At 39.7% G+C, this 26143-nt stretch overlaps 1 protein-coding gene across 8 annotated transcripts in view; it reads left to right on the top strand.

Moving 5' to 3' along the window:
• The window catches only part of ERBIN (erbb2 interacting protein), an 85435-nt gene that overhangs the window by 44249 nt on the left and 15043 nt on the right, over positions 1-26143 (top strand). For 5 of the 8 annotated variants that reach the window (XM_083703415.1, XM_083703414.1, XM_083703411.1 and 2 more), the window contains 15 exons: positions 1732-1788; positions 5756-5819; positions 6578-6652; positions 7531-7675; positions 8619-8691; positions 9514-9643; positions 12081-12196; positions 13974-14043; positions 14529-14628; positions 14825-14946; positions 15775-15945; positions 17394-17576; positions 19120-19234; positions 19987-20170; positions 21040-22576. In XM_083703415.1, coding sequence (XP_083559541.1) covers positions 1778-1788; positions 5756-5819; positions 6578-6652; positions 7531-7675; positions 8619-8691; positions 9514-9643; positions 12081-12196; positions 13974-14043; positions 14529-14628; positions 14825-14946; positions 15775-15945; positions 17394-17576; positions 19120-19234; positions 19987-20170; positions 21040-22576 — 3096 coding nt within the window. In that variant the 5' untranslated portion in view covers positions 1732-1777. Of the gene's footprint in view, positions 1-1731; positions 1789-5755; positions 5820-6577; positions 6653-7530; positions 7676-8618; positions 8692-9513; positions 9644-12080; positions 12197-13973; positions 14044-14528; positions 14629-14824; positions 14947-15774; positions 15946-17393; positions 17577-19119; positions 19235-19986; positions 20171-21039; positions 22608-22676; positions 23247-26143 lie in introns of those variants that run through there. The other 3 variants (XM_083703413.1, XM_083703412.1, XM_083703416.1) reach the window with 2 other exon arrangements.

Below are 26143 nucleotides of genomic sequence, written 5' to 3'. Positions count from 1 at the left end.
TACTGGCTTGGGCTGATGGGAATTGTAGTCCAGCAACAGCTGGAGGGGGCTCCATGGAGGCTATCCCTGATTAAAATATTATGTAGCTCTGCTGTCATCTTTGTTTTAATAAAAATGTAGGGGGAGGGACTCTAGTCAAAAGGTTTGAAAAAAGAAAACAGCAAAGTTGCACTCTCCAAGACCACTTCTGTGCAAGCTGTGCAACATTCATGAAACATTGACTGGAAAATGGCATCAGAGTGGTATTGGGATGAACTCTCTTTCTGTGCCCTTAGCCACCCGTTCTTGCTGCTGGGAACTGGGAATCCTTGCAGCTTTCAATTCTCCTTTCATTTAAAAGGATAGAATAGGCTGTCTAGTTACAGTATTTCAATCACAGCATTATGCTAGCTTTCATGGAGTTCATGTAGATCAGGCTTCCCCAACCTCGGCCCTCCAGATGTTTTGAGACGACAATTCCCATCATCCCTGGCCACTGGTCCTGCTAGCTAGGGATCATGGGAGTTGTAGGCCAAAAACATCTGGAGGGGCGAGGTTGGGGAAGCCTGATGTATATGGCTAAGTCAGGAGGAACATCCACATCGTTTTCTAATACGTGCAAACTAGTACACAATAAAACAATGCATTTTGCAAGGTAAAAACAACAGTACAGTGATAAAAATGGCTGGTATATAGAGTTGAATTGCCATCTAAAAATTGTTGCGAAAAAGACAAATACATTGATTTGCTGTATGGACATTACCGTATTTTTCGCTCTATAAGACGTACCTTTTCCCTCCTAAAAAGTAAGGGGAAATGTGTGTTCTTCTTATGGAGCGAATGCAGGCTGCGCAGCTATCCCAGAAGCCAGAACAGCAAGAGGGATCGTGAAAGCAGTGATCCCTCTTGCTCTTCTGACTTTGCTTCGCTGGAGAGGTGCTGCACAGAGAGGGAAAGCTGCACAGCGCCCCTTCAGCAAAGCGGGAGCAGAAACAGAGCCCCTTCCATTTCTCCTCCCGCATTGCTGGAGAGGTGCTGCGCAGAGAGGGAGAGAATATTTTTTCCTTGTATACGGTATATACAAAACCAAGCCCTATTTGACACCAATTATGACTCAGCTGCAGCATGGAGTTCAGTCTAGGTCTTCACATTTATAGGAGGAGAGCCATAAATTTTAGAAAACTGACCACACCCCAAAAATAAATAAATCCAGAGACTGATAAGAGACATGTAACTTGAACAAAGTATAAGAGAAAATTAAGATCAAAATTCACTTGTTGGACAGAAAAAAAATAATGTTTGGAAGTTTTACCAGATAAAATGTTTGGAAGTTTTGCCAGATGTGAAGTGGTTGCAGATTTATATTGCTTAGTGGAAGAAATTTTCTTACAGTATAATTAAACAATACCAAAAATTGTTTGGGATAATTGGAATCTCCTGCTTGTCTCTGCTAGAGACTGTTGTCAAAAGTATTCCAAAATAAGTAATTATTTTGTATAGCCTTGATACTACTTGTATTTGAATGATTCCTTCCTCTGCCCACGTTAGATCTAAGAATCACAATTCTCTGATGCAAGCAAAATATCTAGATATTAAAGATGTATGCAGCCTGCATTTGAACCCAGTTTTTATTTGCAAATTAAATTTGCCCAATATCTGAATTCTTGTACTGGCTGTATAAACAAGCTTTATTTTATTTCAGATATGCATACTTTGCCGTTTAAATGGTAATCTTGAGTGTTTATTTTACAGATTAACTAAACTCCAGATTTTGGAGCTCAGAGAAAACCAGTTGAAAATGTTGCCAAAGTAAGTATATAGTGATATTTATGTTTATTTTGGTGTGAATAATATGTTTGAAGATGTATTGAGATTATAATACAGTAGTACCTCAGGTTACAGACACTTCAGCTTACAGACTCCGCTAACACAGAAATAGTACCTTGGGTTAAGAACTTTACTTCAGGATGAGAACAGAAATCGCACAGGGGATGCGAGGTTTTAAACCCCTGAGCCTCTTGGGCTTGCTGATCAGAAGGTCGGCAATTCAAATCCCTGTGACGGGGTGAGCTCCCGTTGCTCTGTCCCAGCTTCTGCCAACCTAGCAGTTCGAAAGCACACCAGTGGAAGTAGATAAACAAGTACCACTGCGGTGGGAAGTAAAATGGTGTTTCTGTGTGCTCTGCCACTCGTCATGGTCCTCCAAGCGCCAGTAGCAGTCTAGTCATGCTGGCCAGATGACCTGGAAAGCTGTCTGTGGACAAATGCCAGCTTCTTCGACTTGAAAAGCAAGATGAGCGCCACACCCCATCGTCGCCTTTCACTGGACTTAACTGTCGAGGGGTCCTTTAGCTTTACATTACCTATTACCTATTATTACCGTCTTTGTTCTTTTTATTTTTACAAATTTATTTGGACTCCAGTCCAAATAATTATCTATAAGATGACAATTGCATATAAACAACTTCTCTGTGTACGTCTTGTGGGTTGCTAAATATGTTACAGTTTCATGTAGGGAGATCAATAAAGTGTGTACAGCTGTAATTTTTGAAGTTTGTTGTGAATGGTTTTTACTGTCAGTAAGACAGTTCCTGGGCTGAACTGCCTGAGGATCTCTATGTAGGAAAATGTAATACTTGAAGAAGCCATTATTAGATTTTGGATCTAAAATCATTCCATGTGTATGCATATCTACATCACATGAAATTGAATGACGGATTTAGAGTTGAAAGAAAACAGCTATTTTTGTAGTGAAACAGTCTGATTCTAAAAATATTTACGCAGATTATCTCCCCCCCCCCCCGTAATAATAATGATACAGCAACTTAAATGTGTTTTTGTTTTCCTTTCATAATGGTATGGTGCTTTCGCTCTCTCTTTTAATTCTTCTTGTCACCGGCTTCCTCTTAAGGAAGACATTCAGACCATCTCAGAAAATTGACAATTCCCTTGATCCCTTCTCAGTAGCTATTTTTGCTGACGATTGCCAATGGGCACAGTATGAGGTGGCCAGCCAAGATGCCTTGCTGGCATTCCTTTCTCCCTCATTTATGCCTTAGCAGTAGTGTTGGGCACTGACTGGGGAGAAAAGCCTTTGTGCTGAGAGGTGGGTGATGCATTGTGAGCAGCCTCCTCTTCGCCTGCTTGCCTGCCTCTTTCCCCCATTTTGGGGGCTGCCTCTTCTTTTGGGGTTGGCAGCAAAGAGGGAAGAAGTTGGAAAGTACTGCTGGTCCCAAACAGGAAATTGTGTGCCCATCCTTAGCTGATATGTATGATGAACTTTATTAAAGGATATCTAGTACATAAGGAAGGGTTCTGTGAAATGGGCTATGAAAACAAAGGAAGGGAGATTCTAGCGCCAGACAAATGAACCAGTAGATGAAATATGAGACTTAATGCTCACACTTCAGCGGAGAGCTGGCTAGAAAGCATTGCTCCATTGAACTCTTATCCTCTTGATGCTCTCTTGTTCTATTAGTTTCACTTGGCTATATTTATGCGGTGATTGAAAAAACATAACCTAAGGGTACCTTTTAAAACAAAATGTAGTCTTTGTAAATAAAACGGCTAAAGAGGGAATGCACACAAGATAAATACGTTTTGAGGAACAAATGTGGTGACATTAGAAAAAGCAAATTAACATTTAATTCCTTTGTTCTTTAATAAGTTAACATTTGTGTTTGGATAGTTTTTTTAACATGGGGTTATAGCATTCTTGCTTAGAATCATAGTAGTGTAGAATTGGGAGGGAGCCAGAGGGTTGTCTATTCCAACCCCCTGCAATGCAGGAATCCCACCTAAAGTATACAGGAGAGATGGCCATCCAACCTCTGCTTAAAAACTTCAAAGGAAGGAGACTCTACCACCTCCTGAAGGCAGGGGTGGATCTACTATGAAATTAATGTAGGTTAAGTTTCCGGCTCCCTAATCCTGGGGTGGCCCCAGAAGCTAATCCACCTTGCTTTTAAAAAAATTGGGTCTAGTTGACTCAAATTGAGTTGTTCAACTCTGATTGATTAATTTTCTGCTATATATATTTCAATAGTCCCACTGTTTGAGAGTCAGTAGAACAGATTGTTGCTGGTTGCAAAGGGCCCCCCCATAACAGTTGAAGCTTCAGGGTCCCAGAAATGTATGTCTGCCACTGCCTGAGGGAAACCATTTGTGATGTTAAGTTTTGGTTAGTGCTTTTTTCTAGAAAAATAGGTGCAGGTACTTACCAAGAAGTTGTTACAGTAAGTGCCACACTTTTTTTTAACAACAACAAAAAAGAGGTGCCAGTACTGCGTACCCTTGAGTATCCCCTGGGGGGAAAGCGCTGGTTTTGGAAATGAAATGGATAATGAGGGGAAAGAATGGCCGTGTTCTGTACAAAATGTAGAAGCTTGTGTGCTTTATTTATTCTGTTTATTTAACAAAAAAATACATAAAGCTCTTTACAACATGCTTCTAGCAGACTGCTTGGACTTCAGAAGAAAGAAGAAACCAGTCAAACTTGCTCCCCCTCCCTTTCTGTCACTTGGACCTCAAAAGGAAAAACAAATCTAGGTCTAAGCCATTGTCTTTGAGCTTGTTCTCAGCTTGTATAGGACATGCTGACTTGAATGTATCCCGTCTAAATAAAATGAAAGCGATTGAATTCTGCCCATTTTTAAGTTAGCTTGTGCCTGAATTAGAAAATGCATTTTTTTTTTGTATTTTGATACTTTGTGGCATTTCTTAGTTTCCTGATTGTGGAATCTAGCTGCTGCTTCTGCAAAGAGCAGCAAATTATGCTGTGAAATAATTGGTTTATTAGTTAATTAAAACAGCTTAAATGTAACTGGCTTTTTTCCTATAGTAGGGGACAAACTCTTGCTGATGACTTTTTTGTGGGATCCATTTGTGTGACAGAAGTAGTTCACTGTCACTTTCTAATAGCAATGGGCTTAATTTGTTAGAGCACGGGCGTGTGATCTATTCGATAGGCCCCTAGTATATTAGGATTTTTAGAAAGTATTTCACACTGTCCCATGGGTGTAGCCAGGATTTTTGTGGGGGGGGGGCAAGAGTTTATTCGGTGGGGGCAGGACTTTTGTTGGGGAGGGCAGAACCGATGTGATTGGTCAGTTAGTTAAGTATATTATTTTACTTGATGGGGGGGGGGGAGATGCCCCCTGGCTATGCCCGTGCACTGCCCCTCACTGGATACTTGAAGTCATAGAACAAGACGGTGACTTTTCTTAATGCAACCTTACGCATGCGAGCTCAAAAGTAAGCCTCATTGATTTTAGTGGCATTTACTCTCATGTGTGTATAGGATTGCAGTGTTAATGGACTGGAAACTCTCTAAGTAAGATGAAAGCGATTAGGATCACATGTTTTCCCTTCACAATGGAGATGGGTAAACAGTGGGATCTTTATTAATACACAGCAGCTTTAAAGACAAGTGGGCGTATAACGGCATAATTTATCTTTGGCATTCATTGCCACATAGTGATGATGTTGCATGATTTGATAGAATTGGGAAGAAGTCATTGCTTTCTCAATGAGCTAAGAGAGAAATGTGTTTTTAATTAAACTGGATAACATTGAACTACAGTTTTTGCTTTGCTTTTAGCTATAGGATTATATGACATTTTATAAAAATCTGACCCTATCAAGTATGAGTGCTTTTATAGAACTGCCAGGCTATCTGATGCTGATTAAAAAGATGCATTAGTAAAAACACAAGAAGATTGGATGTAACTGGTATTTTTCTTAAACCTAATTCCTTATTAATCCTTTCTCTTTGCAGAACCATGAACAGACTGACTCAGCTGGAGAGACTGGACTTGGGAAGTAATGAATTCACAGAAGTGGTGAGTTCTAGCTAAGTAACGCAGCTTTCCTAAAACCTCTTATCTGTAAATCTATTTTTAATCAATGTCAAATAGAAAAATCAGCTTAATGCTGTCTTACAGAGAAACTGTTGCCTGTATCTTAATTTTTAAAGGAAACTATTTTTAAAGTTAACTGATTTGTGTAGCTTTCATTTCCTGTTAGTATGGTATATCTGTGACAGACGAAAGTATTTTCATATGTATTTAAACTACAAGCAAGCATTATTCTCATTTGACCACATATTAGCTTCTAAGGTTATACGTTATAATAAGTGTTTATAACTTATGCAACTATGAAAACATTTTTTTCTAGTTGATTCTGCATGTGCCTATGCAGTGAAATTCATTCTGAAATTTATAGCTGGCTTTTCACTCAAATGTTATGACTATAACATCTGACAAAATACAGTATATATTTAAAGCTTGTAGGAAAAACCTATGTGGGGCATCAGTGTGTAATGGAATGCTATATAAAAGAAAATAAACCATTCTGGAGAAATACAAAGGGCAGCATCCAATTTTGATCAAATCAATTTCCCCATCCTCCCCTCCCATCTGCAGCTGCCCCCTCCACCCCACATTCTCCCACAAATCAACCTCCAGCCAACCAGATTCTGTTTCTAACATTGATCCTTCCACTGGTATATGGACACAGTTAGATTCACTCAGTGCATTGTCAGTAATAAATGTATATCTATAATACAATCTAATTTTTTCATCTATCTTGTTTTTAACAGCCTGAAGTACTTGAACAATTAAGTGGGTTAAAAGAATTCTGGATGGATGGTAACAGACTAACTCTTATTCCAGGGGTATGTATATTTATTCCTTTAAATGTCTGTGCTTGCATGTGTATATTTAAAGGTCTCATAAACATTTCATCTTAGGCCATAGAGTGCGCATCAGACAGATTAAAAGCTGTACCTATATGTCCATTATTTCAAGCCTCTCCATAAGCCTCATACATTCAAGGTTGTTGCTTTTCCTGACCACCCTTGTTTGAAATAATACCAGAGGACGGGAAGCATATTCGTGTCAGCAAAACCTTGTTCTGCTTTGATTTGACAACTTTAGCTACACCAATCATCCACACCCAATATGCCTTGTATTTTAGGTATTTAGTGTAACTTATGACAATAGTGTGCTTAAATGATATCCATTAGAAAGTGTAGCTTCATGTATCAGTGTGCCTTCACTCTTGATTACTTGGAATAGTCTGAAGTATTTCTGGTCACTTTTTTATACTCAAGAATGTAAATGTTCATAAAACAGTTGGTAGAAATGTGAACCTGCTTCTTCAATTGTTTAACATTCTGAAAAATGCAGGTGAATATTTTATGTGTTCCACCCAAAATATGTATGGTCGAATAAAAATTGTGAAACTGAATATGACATTGTGACAATCTTCTTTAGAGGCATAACCTTTACTTTGTATTAGAATAGGCTCATCTGCATCAGTGGAACTTTACAGCAGCCTCTTAGAATGAAGTATCTACAGCTGGACACTATACTTAAGATTTGGATCTTGTATAAGCAGCTATCGAAACGTGCATGCTAGATGGTTACTAGAATGCTGATGTTACAGGCCTGATAGATCTTAGCAAATAGCTATTTTTTTATTATCTGCAGAATTAGAATATATATTTTAACACAGAAGCTTTTGACTTTGCCCATACTTTTATATTTTCAGTTTATGGGCAGTTTGAAGCACTTGACCTACTTGGATGTTTCCAAAAACAACATTGAAACTCTTGAAGAGGGTGTTTCAGGATGTGAAAGTTTACAAGACCTGCTGTTATCTAGTAATTCACTTCAGCAACTACCAGAGTCTATTGGTTTGTATTGTCCAAAGTTAACTATTACTATATTTCAGAAACCAAAATAACATTTGTGACATGCTGTATGTAGGCCAAAAGTAAAAACTAAAACAGCTTTTTCATCTTGCACAAATTGTGTTTGCATATCTAGGTCCAGTCAAGTAAGGTTCTTCCACCCAAATTCAGGTGATTCCTTCCTGCAGTCCTCTACAACGCAGCTCAAACTATTCAGGAGCCTTCTACCCCCTACCACCTGGAGAGACATTTTAGGGGCTGCAGAGAGCAGGGAAGTTAAAAGAAAGTTCAGTTGCAATAGCTGCCTTACATTCATGCAACTGCTGTATACAACCCCGTCAGCTAGTATTTTTGCTGTGCAGTGTTGATCTTCAGGACTAAAATGATCTTGCCATACAGGCTTAATAGCTGCTGTGCTAAAGTGCCACAATTTAAGATTAGAGAAGTGGAAGATTTCCCTAGAAATTTGTAATTGCTTTTCTTTGAAAGGCCTTGGTCTTCACATTGCAGAAGGAAATCAGGGGAGCCACTTGCCAGCCTTTTTGCGGGCCCTGTTCCACTAGTATGAAGTGCAGCATGCGTTAGACATTAGCCACTGATACTCCCAGTCGTGGGAGAAATACCGTATTTTTCCATGTATAAGAATAGGTTTTTTCCCTAAAAAACAATGTCCATGGTTTGGGGGCATCTTATACATGGGGCCATCTCCCCCCCATTTTCTTAAATTGGAGTCCCCCAAAACAGGGTGCTCCTTATACATGGGGGCATCTTATAGACAGAAAATTACAGTATATTTCTTTTGTTTGTTTTTTTGCGACATGGACTGGGGTGGGACAGGTAGAGTGAAACATCACTTTCAGACCTTTGTCCATGTGTCCCCTCGTACAAAGCAGGAATGTCTGTTTTCTATGAACACTATCTTATTATGATATATGTTTTACAACAGGGTCCCTGAAGAAATTAACAATTCTTAAAATTGATGAAAATCAGCTAATGTATCTGCCAGACTCTATAGGAGGGTAGGTATTTCTGAATAAATAAGGGCTTATATTCTATGGTTTTGTTCCTTAATGACTTCTTGTTTGGTTACAATCCTCTTATCTACTGCACATCAAATACAGTACTATGCAGACATTGCATGGTTTTATCAGTTGTTGGTTCATACTCCAGCAGATTATTTTGGAAATGCTACAGGTAGCTTGGAATAATGAGCTTTGGGCTATATTTTTAAAAGGGGCAAACTTCAGCCCTACATTTAGGTCTTATTGCTTAGCATTTGTATACCGTATTTTTCATTCTATAGGGCGCACCGGCCCATAGGATGCACCTCGTTTTTTTGGGGGGGGGAATGAATAAAAAAAATATATTTCTCCCCCAGCCGCGGCTGCCGCCCCAAGCCTTGCACACACCTGCCCAAAGCATGGGGCACCCTCCGGAGGGCTCCGCGTGCTTCGGGCTGCAGGCTGCCGCCCCAAGCCTCGCGCGCCCGGCGGGACCTCCCGCCGGGCTTGCAAGGCTTGCGGATAGCTTCCTGAAGCCTGGAGAGCGAGAGGCATCGGTGCGCACCGACCCCTCTCGCTCTCCAGGCTTCAGGAAGCTATCCGCAAGCCTATCAAGCATCGGTGCGCACCAACCCCTCTCGCTCTCCAGGCTTCAGCGAAAGCCTGCATTCGCCCCATAGGACGCACACACATTTCCCCTTCATTTTTGGAGGGGGAAAAGTGCGTCCTATGGGGCGAAAAATACGGTAACAACTGGATATTAATTTTTATTTTGTTCGTTTTAAAATGGCACTGTCATGTAAAAGACTTTTTAATTTAATAAATTTAATTGAATTTCAGTTTAACTTCAGTTGAAGAACTGGACTGTAGCTTCAATGAGATTGAAGCGTTGCCTTCATCTATTGGACAGCTCTCTAATACAAGGACCTTTGCTGCAGATCATAACTTTTTAACACAGTTGCCACCAGAGGTAAGTTCTTATTAATGAAAATCTAGTTTTTAATATATTACATATGTTTAGATTTGTAAGCAAGAGTATATCTGCATGCTTTTATTTCTGTACATTTCAAGTTGATTAAAACTAGCTGAAATCTTAGGATGCAGGTTTGGTTGGCGGAATAAATTTCCGAAGTGTCAGTCAATCATGCATTTATCATGCAATTAAAGATATTAATAAGATGTAGACTTAAAAGGAAGAGGTCACTCATCTGCCAATTTTGCTATTAAAGCACATTCTGTTCAGAGATGAGAAAAAGCTTTGGCCAGAGAATGCAAGCTCTCAGTATTTCCTCAGCTGTGAAGTGATTCCAACTTCAAAACTGATATAATGGTGCATGCAAAACAGATGCAGCCATCAGTCTTACCCCTTTACACATGCTTCAGGTGATTTTCCTGCCTCCTTTTTAATGTGCATGCATGAACTTTCATGTGATTGATCTGTATATTCAAGAAATCCATCTGTATCTCCCCTGCATCTGTGGTTTTTTTATTCACTATATCCATAATTTTTATTGTATTCTGTATGTGTTTATGTCAATAAACTCTTAATTATTAAAAAGAAAGAAAGAAAGAAAGAAAGAGGGAGAACCATTTATGCCACCTTGAGCTCCTTGAAAGAAAGATGAAAAATAAATAGTTTTAAGGATGAGGGTAGCTGAATGTTCTTTGGTGACATTAAATGAAGCCTGCCTTAACTTGAATATGTAAATGGATGTCAGAACAGTTGTCAGTAGGGACAAGTTGTCTTGTTACTTTCTGACAAAAAGTTATTGCACAGAAAAAATGGCATTAGGCAATGTGCATTGGACTAAAGAGAAGAAAGTTCCTAGACCAAAAAGTCATGCAGTTTTCTGAAATACATTATGTACAGGGGTCATAAGTTAGATCTGCACTAGTAGAAACCTGTGCCTCAATTGTACAACTGATGCTTATTCTTCCGTTCAGCTATACCAAGAATGAATATGATTGCTGTGTTTGCTATGCATTTGCATGCCATTGAAAGGCGTTGGCGATGAGTAATTTGCATGGCAGCATTCCAGTACAGGAGATATAGTGCGTACTTTGTTCTTTCCTCTTACGTCCTGTTGCTTATTCACCAATAAATGACACAAGCTTCCTGCAGCAATAGACTTAACATGGCTACCACACTGAAAATCAAATCCATGGGCTCATAGCAGCCTAAAAGAGTCAAGCAAATTACAGCCTTTGATGCATAGCTGTCAACCTTCCATTTTTTTTTGCGGGAAATTCCCTTATTCTAGCGCCGTTTCCCGCTGCTTCCCGCTGCTATCCCGGATTGTTAGATATCCCATAGACTGTCCCTGGGACAGGTGAGGCTGCTGATCCTTTATTTTCGAGGCTGCTGATCCCTTACTTTCAAATCTGAAAGTTGACAGCTATTCTTAGAGGATGGTTGCTGGATGCCACGAGAATAGTCAAACTGGCCTGCATTCTATAGGTCTGTGGTCTCCAATGCTAGAGCACTGCTAGAGCACTGATGCCTGTGAAAGCCTCTGTACTCCCCTCACTTCTGCCTCCCTGGCCAGGAGTTAAACCCCCACCCCTTTATAAGTGAGAAGGGAGAAATCTCTACCTGGAAATTACAAGACGTTGCCCTTTCCCACTTCCTCTTTCAACTCTATAGTTTTCTAGACTGAGACCAGTATTGCAGATGAAATAAGAGTGTATTGAAATAGAAAGGAAAAAGGGATGGGAGAGGAAGGATGGACACGAGAAGAGATAAAAAGAAGATGAACTCTGTGTGTGTTTGTTCGTGCACATGCACACGCACTTTCCTACTTTCTGTGGTTTGGTACACTTCTTTGTTTGTCCCTCCCCCTTGGAGTGGGATATGGATCTGTTTTTGCTTAGGTGTTCTCCGTTCTCCTTGGGAGGCTGGGTTTTTTCTGTCGTTTTCTCCTTCTCAGTGGTGGGGAATGTCTTGTGTCCTTGGTTGTTTTTCCTCTCTTCTTCTCTCTGGGGTCTAGGGGTCTGAGAATGTTCCCCCAGCCTCTCCAGTACTCAAGAAATAAACTGGAAGAACAGATTTGTGGTGGTGCCAGTTACATAATTTGAAATGGGCCCAGAAAGGTTGGGAACCTTGTCTTTGGATGGAAAAAAACGTACATATAACCTCATTGTGAAAAAATACTGTACTTTTGGTGCAAGTTTAAAGGCAACGAATAAATTGCTATCTTAGTTTCCTCTAATCCACCCTGACCTTTCTTGTCCCTTTATATCCAAAATATTGTGGGTCCTAGTTAGTGGAAATTTTTCTTCTTTGAAAATATATCCAAGCAAGTTTTTATTTTCCTGTTAAAAAATAATAGATAAATGCATGACTTAAAACATTCAGCAGCTAATACTCTGGATTGCTGAGTAATCAAACTTACTTATTTATTTTTCAGATTGGAAACTGGAAACATGTAACTGTTCTGTTCTTACATTCTAATAAGCTGGAGTTCCTCCCAGAGGAAATGGGTGATATGCAGAAATTAAAAGTCGTCAATTTAAGTGACAATAGGTTTGTTATTTTCATTATTTTGTGTCAATTATGAATAATGAAGCGCCACTCAATGACCATAGGTCAGTCACTGTTTCTTAGCCTAAGTGCCTTCCTTTCCCCCCATGGCTTGTTGTGAAGATAAAATAATGGGATGGAAGTGCATTTACCAATTTGAGATCCTTGGAGAGGGATGAAATATAAATGTAATGAATCGTGGTATCAAATTACCATAATTGTATCAAAATGCATTTGTTGCCCTCGTGGCTCTTAATTTGGTGGTTGCTTCCTTTGTGGAAAAGTGTGTATACAAAGATCCAGTTGTTCTGGCTGAAAAGCTTAGATAGGTCTGGGAACTGAGGTGCTAGCAAGAGAGAGGATAAGAATGTAAGCATAATACGGTCCATTGCCAGCCCATAAACTGCAATTGATTGTGTAGGATGGAGCCAAGAGGAGACTAATGCATAGTGTCTGAAGTTGACTGAGGCCACAGTTGTGTTGGCAAGATGGGGGAAAGCTCAGGAGTTTGGAACACTCTTCCCCTGGATAAGACTAGTTAGTGATTCTAACATGAGTTTTTATATTCCGTAACACTGCTGTGGCAGAGCAGCCTTCCTCAACTAGTACCTTCCAGATGTTGTTGGATTACAACTCCCATTAGCCCCATCCAGTGTGGTCTATGGGCAGGGATTATGGGATTTGTAGTGCTAGAGGTCACCAGGTTTGGAAAGGTTGCCCTATTAGTTATGCAGGAATTGTTATCTGATTAGAGAAAGCTACTGGTTAGATAGTAGGGATTAATTCTTGGGTTGCTGTGGATATGAGGTTGTTGCTTGTGGGGTGTGTTTGTTTGTGTGTGTGTGTGTGTGTGTGTGTGTGTGAGAGAGAGAGAGAGAGAGAGAGAGAGAGAGAGAGAGAAAATGACAAAAAGTTACTATTTGTTTAGATCTGGATATTATTGAATGAAAAGCTTTTGATTAAAGAAATCTAATGCCGCAAACAAGTCCATCTGTTTTAAAACCAAAAGTGAAAACATATAACGTTTTTCGTATTCAAGGGTGGGGAACCTTTGTCATCCTGACAGTCTTATTCCCTCATGGGCAGTCTTCCAGAGGCTTCATGCCAGAGAAAGAAATTCGGTGAAGCGATGGGTGTGACTCTTGCCTTTGCACAGCAGGTTACATTCCAGCAATGCATAAGCTGGAAGCACATGCACGCACATCTTCCTGGTGCTTTTTTCCTAGAAAAATAGGTGCTGGTACTCAACATGAAGTTGCCAGGGGTCACCAGCCTTTTTTGATTAAAGAGGTTGGGGGGCACCAGTCACAAAATGGCTGCATTGGAGGGGGTATGGCATAACACAAAATGGCTGCCCTGGGGTGTGTGACATAAAACAAAATTAGAGAGGCAGCCATCTCTGACAACCTTATGCTTACCACAGGAAGACAGCTAAGTGTTTGGAGATAAAAGTATGGAGTATGGCGATAAAAGGCGTGCACACACTCTGACTGATGCTGGTGCTATTGCTGTCTAATAAACAACCAGGAGCATTTTTCAATACAAAAATATATATACATGGTAGCCACACCGCTCTCATTTTACAGAAATCACTAGAAGGTACCTACACCTTTTGCCCCATAACTTACTTTCTTGGAGGGCTAGTACCTATTCCAGGAACCACGTCACTCATGGGCACTGGGCTGGTGATTCTTTATCTATGGTATCCTCATTTTGGTCTATTCTTAGAGAAATAATTTGTTTTTATGCATAATCTTTGTATCACATGTTTTCTTCACAGACTAAAGTATTTGCCCTATACCTTTACAAAGCTGCAGCAACTGACTGCCATGTGGCTATCAGATAATCAGGTAAGCATTGCTTATTTTTAGCACGATTAGAAGTTTTTTTATTATTATTTCTTGCAATCTTAACAAATTTTAAAACTAGCCCCTCAGTGACATACATAAATCCCTTTTGGACTCAAATATATTTTTTGGCTTCTGAATTTGGTATTTATGACAAAGTGATCACATTGGACCTAATGTTCTGATGAGCCAAAGGATCCTATTGTCTTGAAGTGCATGCACATGCTGTTAAAGGATTATCATTGACATTCTGCAAAACGGTTATACATCATGAATAGGGTGTGTACAAAACTCTTTTAAAACGTCTACTCTTTATCTTGGGACTTGGTTAATAAAATTACTCAGCATACTTAATATATCAGCTATGTTTTAATATTTCATATCAAATATATATTCTTGATGAAAATGAAACTAGGATTTTGCTGCATGCACGTGTATAGAATGTGTATATATTCCTAATGGCATTCTTGTTTTGTTTGTATTCTCAGTCTAAACCACTCATTCCACTTCAAAAAGAAGTTGACCCAGAAACACAGAAAACAGTGCTTACTAATTATATGTTCCCACAGCAACCAAGATCTGAAGAGGGTAGGAATTTGATTTTATTTTTTCATATATTTTTTAAAAGTTTGATGATAAAGGGAGTATCTATTTAGATTGGATTACTGATTTTACTATTTCTAACTTTTAAATTATTGGGCCCTCACCTGTATCAGGGTCCTGAAGTCCCAGATCCCTTGGAGCTTATTTGCTTAGGAATCAATTTCCTTTTTCTTTTCTTTAGTTATGTTTATATCTGATAACGAAAGCTTCAACCCTTCACTGTGGGAGGAGCAGAGGAAACAGCGTGCTCAGGTTGCTTTTGAATGTGATGAAGATAAAGATGAAAGAGAAGCACCACCCAGGGTATGCAATTGCTTTCTTCTGTCATGATTTCCTTCATACGTTTCACACTTTCTGCCTTTAATAGGATCTCCTGCTGAGTTGGGTAACCTCCTGGCAACTCTCTCACAATTTCTTCTGCACAACCTTCAGGCTTCAGTGAGATTCTAGAGGATCATAGCTTTCATTTAGAATGCATGTAGACAGTCTTTAACGTGAAGCTCTTTGAGGTTATGCTGTGAAGGCACATGATGCAGCCAGCCACCGATTTGGAGTGGGCCTGGCCCTGGTTAGTGCTTGGATAACAAACTCTCTGGGAACCTCATGCATGTCATGTTCAGTCCTGCTGCTTTTTGTTCTGTTTGTTTTGTCGTTTTAATGAAGTGAATTATTAGTGTTTTTCTTTCTGGTGTTTGCAAGATTTTGTTAGTCACTTTAAGAATGTTTATTAGAAGAGAAAAGAGGAGTAGAAATGTAATTTAAAATAACAATTAGTTTTAAAGATGGGATTAAAGGATAAATAATGCAAATAAATGTAATGGTCTATAGGTGTAAGATGTGTGATCTGTAGCTTCATGCATGGTCCAGGTTTCTTTTACAGCTTCTGGTACTGGACCAATGCCTAGCTGAGACTGATCCTGCAAAAATAATGAGTTCCCTAGAGAAAGAGTTGAGTAGAAATGTGAGAAATGTAAGGAGGGCTGTACATGTGCATTCCCCATTCACTTTAATTCCAGCAGCAGGCCTATGATTATAGTGGAATGTTTCTTCTGTTCCACAGCTGATGTCAGAATGTGCAGAGTTACTTTGCAAGTGTGATGCGACTTCTAAAAACTAAATTTTCTTGCTTAGGAGGGTAATTTGAAGAGGTATCCAACACCTTACCCTGATGAGCTGAAGAATATGGTCAAAACAGTTCAAACAATAGTGCACAGACTGAAAGATGAAGAAAACCCAGATGATGCTAGTAAAGAAACAAAGCCAGAAAGTCAGCCAATTTCAATGAAAGATACAGGTGTAAAGGTTAGTTTCAAAATTCTATTTTTGTCATATTTTGTTCATTTTAATGAAATACTAAAATTTGAACTGTGGAAATGTTTATATATAATCATAAACATTTACAAAAACAAAAAGCCTTACCTTTGGCATTCCACAAAGTAATTATCCAGCTCTGATAGACTGGAAATGTTAACATGGACTGAGAGTAATTGATTTGTGTGTATTGGCCACTATTTAGAAAATAGCTTAAGTAATTACTATGTTCTCTGATTCTGGTAAGTAGGCATTTCTGCTTTCAGCACCTTTCTTTCTTCCCTCTTGTTGGTCTTTGCAGAGGAAAATCAAAGGGTTCACAGATGGCGTGAGGTCAAAATTCCATTTGATTTATATCAAGATTATTATGAGATAAAAGTGGCAAAATAGTAGTTTGTCACTTGTAGAAATGTGTTGATTCCTGTCATGAACTCATTGATCCCAACTGGTACAGGGTGGGAGTTGTGCTCAGATTAGTCGGAGGAGGAGGAGAGTACTGGGGACACTGCAAGCAGGGTGGGGCACACATGATCCTTTGTCTTTAGAGGCCAGAGAAGGGGAGGCAGTCCCCCTTGCTTTCTCCGCTGCCCCCTCCATCAATGGAAGAAAGAGCTTCCCTAGCAATGGAGAAGAGCATAGACGAGTCAGAAGGAGAGGCTGGGCAGTTGGACTGGGTAGCTCTGTTCTGTGGCTGAGAACTTGGTGCCACCTCTGCTGTTGGCAGCAGACCAACACCCCCATTAGGCGAAGCACAAAACTCCAAGTGCACCAGTCTCACAAGTGAGCATGCTGTGTATCACCTTTAAAAGCTGATGGGGAGCGGGGGGTTGTGCCCATTTGTTGCAGGGTTCATCCGGTCTCAGACCCTGATAGCATTCTTGAACTCTTAGTCACCTTTGGTGATCTTTACTTGTTACTCGATCTGAATCTTTACAATCCTTGAATAAAACTTCCTTTCTTACATGCACACAAGCCTCTGTTGTTGTATTTGGGACAGTTCACCCAAGCCTTTCCTGACCCTTAGTTTGGACAGCGCTAATGGCTGGGTTTGGGTGGCTATTGGTATTCATCCTTTGTGGATGGGGTGGACATTTTCTTCTGTTTTAGATGGTACTTTCTCTGGACAAACACTTAGTTTTGTATTTGTTATAGATTTTCTTACATATTTTGTTATCGTGAATTGCTTCTGGGTGTGTGAAGCAATATATAAGTATACTGCACTAAATTACCTAATTATTATTACTGCTCATTGTCACCATTTTACTGATTTTCTTGATGAGTATTGTTATTGGATGTTCTGTTATTGTGTGAACTGCTTTGATGTTTCTTTATGCAAATGAAAAGCAGTATAGATTTTTTTTAAATAAATGAAAGTAATAAGTATACCAGCGTTGATTTCCAGAATAGAATGTTTGTTAATGTCTTTAAATCTATCATAGACTACAGAAATTACTCCAGCAAAGAGCAAAATGGAAAACAAAGAGCAGAATGTGATAGGAAACTGTGTGCAAAAACCTAATGTAGCAGAAATTGAGAATAGCACCGGAAACTTGCAGATGAATACTCAAGTTGAAACCTCTGAGAACAAAATACCAATTGCTAATCATGAGGATACTCTTGAGGTAGTTTAATTGTTACCCTTGCATGTTCTCTGCCAACTAAGCAACACCCAAAGCTGAGCAAAACATGATGAGGAGAATATAAATTGCAAAATATTTTTCATTTACCCCTAAAAAATAAATCAAACTCACAAGAATACTTAAGTTACAGTCTAGTACACGATGACCTGGGATTACTTCTGAGTAGATGTGTGCAGAAGTGTTTTGCTAAAATGCTGTTACAGCTGCCAGCAGCAAATTACTTTTTGAATAGGCAGGTTTTAATCAGAACACAATAGATAAATGAATAACTAATTACATTAAATTATTCTGAAATTGCATTTTCATTATTTCTGTTCAAATGAAGTGTGCATATTTTTCACATTTTTTTTATTTCAGTATATGCACCAGAGTTACTTTTTTGAGATCCCAACAAATGTGGTGCTCTGGTAGAATGTCAGACTAGGACTGGGGAAAACATCCATTTGTGAGGTTTACTGGGTCAGCCACTCTCAGCCTAATTTATTTCACAGGATTGTTCTGAGGATAAAGGGCGTGGGAGAAGGCGAGGACCTTGCATGCTGCAAGGCAGGATATAAATATAATCAGTAAACAAAACAGTGCTGTTTTGCTCTGCTTTATTATATGAGTTGCTACTACGTCTGATAGTTATGATTTTACTTTGCTACACGTTGTATTTGATTTTGTAATTTTGTGAGATTTTATATTTGTTATACAGCTTGTCAATCACTCATAAGTGTAAGTGGATGGCGTATAAATATATACCGTATGTTTATAGGCTAGTAGTAGGTCCTGAGCACAAAATTCCGTTCAAAGCCCAGTTTGATGCTTTTTGGAAAACAGCCCACCTTGGCCTGAAGTGCTTCAAAGGCTGTCAGATTCATTTTGACATCTAAGATGTGGGTTTGTTTTGGAAAACAACGAGTTTTTGACTCCCCTTCTCCATTCACTCTTGTGAATTTTTATTTAAAGCTATAACTCCCCCCACCCCCACCCAAGAAACAGGCACAGCAAATTTCCCCTCCAAATTGGATTAAGCCTGCCAAATAGGTCTGGGGACCTTTCTTCAAATGTCAGTTTTCCTGTTTCAAGGCCTTGGAAATGCACAAACTCTCCTTTTGTGTGCCCCACTCAATTTCCCACCCAGGTCTTTCAAAGCTTACATATTATCGGTATTTCAAATGAAGCATATAACTACTACTACTACTACTACTAGTAGTAGTAGTAGTAGTAGTAGTAGTTATTGTTGTTGTTTAAGTGTTTCCTTTGTGCTTTCTTCATGATGCCTGGGTCTTGCTCCAGAGTGAGTGGTGGTTATATTGCTGTCTTCTGAAGCCCAGCCTCTGACTGCAGCTGCACAATGAGCTGCTCCTCTCAGGAGCAATCTCAATGCAATATGAAGAGTTACAGTAACAATAAAAATAAATAAATAAATGGAGATACCAGCGCAAATGAACAATGCATGCAGAGATGCTTAGGTTGTCTAAGGAGTTATTTATTTTGGCAAGCATCTGAAAATTTATACCACACACCTCTCCTTTGGCAGGAGTCAGAAGAGCTGTCCTCTGACGAAGAAATGAAAATAGCAGAAATGAGACCCCCTCTCATAGAAACCTCTATTAACCAACCAAAGGTGGTAACACTTGGCAATAGCAAAAAAGGTGAGATTAAACAATCTTTCAGTTGTTAAAGTTTATAAAATTAAGCTAAATTAAAGCTGTATGAAAGTATCTGGAAGCATCTTTTAGAAAGTTCATCCTTTAAACTAGCACATGTACGCTTAAGTTAATGGAGCGTATTTTCACATGCCTTATTGCTTGGAACATGATTACATAAGTAATTATGATCATAGTACACATCTTACTCGACGATATTTCCTCTGCTTAAATATAATGGATGTTGCTGTGCTTGAATAACAGGCACAGAAATATGTATCTTGCTCATGATAATGTCCAGTACATTTGTGAAAAAATTATGTAGTGGGTGGGTGGGGGATTGTTTAATGAAGAGCTGACAGTAATTTCATAGAATTTTTGTAATTGCTTCTATCCCAAATGCATGTAACTTGACCATCTGAAGCATATCACACAAAAGCTGTGAAATATATGTATACTTCACTTCATTATGCAACCAGGAATGTAAGGGTGCATGTAACATAATTTGACTATGTTTGAGGAGTTAGATCGGGCAGCGTTAACAAATTTCAGTAGTGGGCAAAATGTTGTTGCTTTTAGCCTATACTAAGTTAAAATGAAATTGTTTAGAACTGAAATTCTGTTTCACAACAGTCCCTTCCGACTCTACAATTCTATGATTGTATATATTCAGTAGGTTTCCTGTGAAAATTAAATGAAACTGAATGGACCATAAGGTAATTATATACCTATACTAAGCTAACTTGAACTCTTTTTAGATGACAGCAAAGATATAGATTCATTGTCGGATGACCCCACACACAACAGTAATCAGAATAACAGCAATTGTTCCTCTCCTTCTCGAATGTCCGACTCGGTTTCTCTAAATACCGACAGTAGTCGTGAAGCATCTCTGTGCTCTCCAGACAAGGAAACTAACATGGCTATCACTTCCAAAATCAGGTGTGAAAAATACCACATAGCATGGTTGTTTGGAATATTGATTTGAAAAGTCATTTTCATGTTTCTATGCTAGTTTTTTTTTAATAACTTCATAAATTGTTTAAAATCATTTTAGAAATTAAACGGTGGATTTGTTGTTTTCCTATACAAGTTATAGATGACCATCCATATTGTATTTCTAAGTCTGCTTGTTTTGGTTTGCTGTCCTTTTGCTGAGTTGTGGTTTGTTGTACTGACATGGGACTTGTACACTAGAGAAGCCCAATATGTCCAAATCAAAGCAAGCTGAGTAAGGAAATGAGCAGTTTATAGGGAATTGGCAGAAGCTGGAAGAAATTGCCACTACCCTCCATGAACTATAGCACCTGCCTCTTCAACATTAAGTTCTCTTGTGTTTTCCCCATTGCATCTGCATAGTTGACATGAGATACTACTTGCCCGGCAGTACCAGAATAGTTCTTGGTCGGGTGCCTTATCCCGGCATTGTCTATCTGGCCATGTAACAAATGTATTTGGACACACTTTAGCATTTCTCCTTTCACACTTGACATCTTGTTTTTGCATCTTAGCCTCTAAAAATGTTAAATACATAGCAGATGCTCTACAGTCACTAAAGTAATTTCAGTGAACAATAACTTAGTTTTTTGTATTTCTACCAAACATTTTGTTTGTCACTAAAGATTGTGTGTATGTTCAGTGGTATCCAATGCCTAATAAGCTACAATTTTATCTCGGAAAGGAGATGCTTAGTACATTGCATCTTATAAAACTATTTTATTAGTGCACAACAAGTAATTGATATACCAATATAATAACAATGGTGTTGTCATATCTATCAGTTTGTTAAACTATTAATTTTTTGCTTTCAGGCAAGAAGATGAAAACTCCAATAGTCTTTTACAAAATGGAGGTGAATTAAATGTCATAGCAGATGAAAAACTAGATGCTGAAGATCAAGTTACAAATTTCACTGAATTCAGATTAAACATTGAGGAGAGATTAGCCCTGATAGAAAGAGGTGTTGAGCTAAACAATGCTACTGATGAGTCTCACAAATTTCACCAAATTAACATGAATATCTGCAAGTTGACTGATGAAGAAGGAATCCAATCAAATGTAGTAGAACGAATAAAATCACAGGAAATATCATCAGTTAAGGGCTTTTTAAACAATAATATAAAAGAAGAAACTGAGCATTTGGAAAATGGAAATAAATATTCTAACCTGGGTCCTATAAATAATGTCAATGGGCATTCTGAGGAAGGGCTCCATTGTGCAGGAAAACCAGAGCTAAAGAGAAGTGCTACAATTGATACCGATTCTTCTTTGGAAATGTGTCTTTCAAAAAGCACTGAAGACTTGTCCCCCCAGCGGAGTGGCCCAGTTGTGAAATCTCACAGCATAACTAACATGGACACAGGTGCTCTGAAAATTTACGATATCATCAATGACAATGGATCCCAGCAGCCAAATCCTGTAGTAAAACCAGCAGTTACAGGTCCTGATGGAAAAAACATAGTCCGGAGTAAATCAGCTACTCTCCTCTATGACCAGCCATTACAAGTATTTCCTGCATGTTCGTCATCGTCTGATTTAATGTGTACAAAAACAGTGTTCAAATTTGATTCGAATCATAATCCTGAAGGTACTAATGTAATAAGAGGGCAAGGGACAAATACTTCACAACAATTCAGTACCCCTCAATATAATATCCAGTACAGTAGCAGCATGGCAGCCAAAGAATCCTTGTGGCCCCCGAAACAAAACTCCCTAGTTGAACAAAGCTGCTTGCCTCCTCAACGCTTGCCAAGGTCAGATACCGCAGATGGCTGTAATTCTGTGAAACATTCTGCCAACATGAATTTCTCTAACCATAACAATGTTAGAGCTACTGCTGCGTATAATACGCATCAAAGGATGGGTGGCCGGCATATGGAAATGTGGGCCGTTCCACCAAATGACAGACTTGTTTCTGGAGCAAGCCGAAATACTCTCCAGCGGCAGAGCAGTGTCTCTTCCACTGCTTCCATGAACATTGGTGATTCTGGGCCTCCTCGGCGCCCTCAGGTTCCTGAAGGAGATTATTTAACGTACAGGGATTTGCACTCAATGGGAAGAGTTCCACCAATAATGTCAGGGCCGCAAAGACCTCTTTCTGCAAGAACCTACAGCGTGGATGGGCCCAACGTACCTCGGCCTCAGAGTGCTCGCCCTTCAGCAAACGAAATACCAGAGAGAACTATGTCAGTTAGTGACTTCAATTACTCAAGGACTAGTCCTTCTAAAAGAACAAACCCAAGAGTTAACTCTGAACACTCTCTGCTAGATCCTCCAGGAAAAAGTAAAGTTCCCCATGACTGGAGGGAACAGGTGCTGCGACACATTGAGGCCAAAAAATTAGAAAAGGTAAATAACTTTACTACTTCTCCTTCAACTTGCTATCCTTCTCCTGAGTCAACTATCCTTCTATCCAACTATCCTTCTATCCTGCTATCCTTCTCCTGAGTCAAAAGTCCAGTTTTGGAAGTGATGCATGTTCTCCAGCTGTGATAGTGTGCTTTGAAATTTTAAGTAATATATTTATAAATTTAAAACCATGATAGAAGCTAATTTAAGCATGCATCCTGCTACACAAACAACTGTGACTATCTGACATCCTGCCTACATGCTTTGTTGAAAATAGTAAGTCGGTAAAGAATATCTGAGGTTTTTTGCCATAATGTCTAGTGAAATCTAAGTGGGAAAGTGATGTGTTTCAGCATGCTTGAAGCTCAAATACGAAAACCTGATTCATATATTATCAGAGACGCATGGTTGCTGCTTTGCCATGACTGAATCTCGTACAATGGCATTTGAATAACACCGTGTTTCTCAAATAGTGGATCAGAACCCACCAGTGTGCCTTGGGCCACCTTCTCTTGCCTGTCTTGCCACTTAATTATGCCGTAGCCTTTTGCTTGGACCAGCAGACTGGAAGACTGGGGAATGAGGAGAGGAAAGGAAGAGGAAAGGAAATCTTCCTCCTCTGAGGGAAAAAGGGCAGAGGAGGAATTTACAAAAGGTTAATGTATAACCATTGGACGCGGGTGGCGCTGTGGGTAAAAGCCTCAGCGCCTAGGGCTTGCCGATCGAAAGGTCGGCGGTTCGAATCCCCGCGGCGGGGTGCGCTCCCGTTGCTCGGTCCCAGCGCCTGCCAACCTAGCAGTTCGAAAGCACCCTCGGGTGCAAGTAGATAAATAGGGACCGCTTACTGGCGGGAAGGTAAACGGCGTTTCTGTGTGCAGCTCTGGCTCGCCAGAGCAGCGATGTCACACTGGCCACGTGACCCGGAAGTGTCTTCGGACAGCGCTGGCCCCTGGCCTCTTGAGTGAGATGGGCGCACAACCCCAGAGTCTGGCAAGACTGGCCCGTACGGGCAGGGGTACCTTTACCTTTTTAATGTATAACCATAAATAAATATAAAAACAAATTGGGAATAGAAAAGCAGGGAAGAAAAGAAAGCTATTTCCAAGAGAAAGAGGTGAAAGTAAAAGGGCCTGGAAAGAGGAATGAGAGGAAGGGGGCTTGGGGGGCGGGGCTCAGACTAAGGTACAAGTTGAGTGAGAATAGAGAATGGGAGAAGAAATTACCAGAAATGTGATTACAGGAGATCACACATTGTTTTCTCATTGAGTTTTGCAATACAGTATCGGACGTAATATTGGAACAGACCCATAGACTGCATTGGTGCTACATTCAGGTAGGGTCAGCATCCACACACAGTGTTCTGCTGCAGTACCGACATGTTACTGTAAAACTGGTAACAAAGGACTGCATTGTTTAGATATTTGTTCCCGCTGTCAGAAGCAGCTCCTTCGCTTTAAATGCAGATTTTCTAATCTGTTACAATCCATATTTGATAGAAAAACATTTTATCAATTGCATTTCATGTTCAGTTAAATATAGCTCCTCTGTTCAGATGTTGGTGGTGGCTTAAATCCATCCTCCCATATATTTTAAGCTTCTTGGGGCCATCTGGTGGCTACTGTTGGAGACAGAAAGTTGGACTGATTCAGCAAGACAGCATTGTAAATCCACAGAAGTCACTAGTCTGCACACAAGCACAAAAAAACCCTAGCTTGGTGGGAGCTGGCAGAGGAGGGACGGGGTCCTCCTACTGTATTTCTATGTAGAGTATGAAGGAAGTGAATTCTATCTTCTGGCAGCCTGTTTGGCTGCTATGCAGGACACAGAGAAGGGATGGAGCACTCAGCACCTTGTCTGCCAACATAGGAGCCAGCTCCTAGGGGCTGAGGGGGCTTTGCCACCCCATAAAATATTTGAGGAGGCTGCTCCCCCCCAAGTTTATGGGCATTGTATTCAAATGGTGTGGGTGCACTGTGTTGTGTAATCAATTATGTGGGGTGGGGCTTACCTTGCGCCCCCCATATTTTAATATTTTATTCAAGTTAGCACCACTGTCTGCCAACCAGTTGACTTGCCTGTGTGCAAAGCCTTGTTCCTTGTGGCTGTCAGGTGAGTGCTTAAATAAAAGACTGGTGTAAAACTTAGGACTTGGATTCATACTGATCATATGTTCCAGATAGCTTTAAATGCTTGTTCTTGAATTTGGGTGATCAGAATGAAAAGTCTCTGAATCTTGGAAAAGCAAGTTTGTGTGGGCTATAGTAAATAGTTGCAGGGTAGAATATGAATGTAATGGCTGTTTCCTGAAAGAGAATTCCAAAGTACTTCATCATAGGCTGTTGAAGATATAAAACTTTAGTGTTGTGGAAATGAGGCCTGGGTTCGTGGGCGCTCCCCTGGCTCCTTTCAGTGTGGCTGTAAGGGGGAAAACAGAAGCATTTACTTCCATATTCAACTAACTGTCCTAACCAGGACAAACAGTTACTGGTTTTAAAGCTGGCCACAGTTAGTCCTGGCTTGGAAATAAAAAAAAACTGATTGGAAGCATTTGCATTTAACTAATCTCACCACTGCACGGGTGGAAGAGAAGGGAATTTGGAGAGCCCAAGCCCAGGCTCACTCAGGCTCTTTTCCATAGCACTTCAGCATGGTTTGGCATTTTTATGAACGATGTAGATCCCACCTGCAGTTTCATTTAATTATTCTGATGTAGTTGCCTCTGAAAGGTTACACTGTTTGGGTACATGCCATACTGTTAGCCACTGAACCTACATGGTTCAGTTTGATTTTAAGGAAACATGACAAAAACTCTGAAAATGTAAGTGGCAATCATACTGCAAATAATATGTGGTTTCTTAGATAGCATGATTTAAAGCACAAAATGTACATCAACCTGCCATTAGTCCTAGAATTCTGAAATTGGTCTCATTCCTAAAATAATATGCATTGCTTAGCTTTAGTGTTTGTTTAGGCAACACCCATGTTCTCATTTGTAATGGTACTCTTTAGGGTAGATCCACACTTTTGCTTGATCTATATTTTGATTGTATTGTGTATTAATTCCCCCAGGTCCGAGAGCTTTTCTCATTATTCTTGCCAAAATCTGATCTTACCCACTGAATTGGATCTTATCAGATGCTCTGAAAATTCAAAGACAGATTTTCTTAACCAAGCTTCAGTTCAGTGGGTAAGATCAGATTTTCGCAAGGCACAGCTGCGGAACAATGAAGAAAGCTCTCAGACATGTGGGAAGTAATGAGCCTTAACTTACCTAAAAAGAATACTTTATGTATAAAAGCACTATGGGACTCTTACTTTTAGTTCGACCAGTTTTTCACCTTTCTAGTGTATTTGTTGGATTTCATCAACAGTTATTTTAATTGAGCCCCCGTTGAGAAGGAATTCAGTAAAGGTCACATCAGGGATAATAAATTCTACATGTGAAACCAGTAGAAAAAGCCATTAAAAGAATTCAGGCCAAAGTACTCAAATTCAGCTCGCAGATTAGTTTCCTATACAAAAGTCTGAATACATTTTAAACCTAAACAGACTAAACAGCAATGGGTG

This window comes from Podarcis gaigeae (assembly GCF_964106915.1).
Source record: "Podarcis gaigeae genome assembly, chromosome: 11".
NCBI lineage: Eukaryota > Metazoa > Chordata > Lepidosauria > Squamata > Lacertidae > Podarcis > Podarcis gaigeae.
Note: the sequence above shows the minus strand (reverse complement) of the source record. Positions and strands in the feature narration are given on the sequence as shown.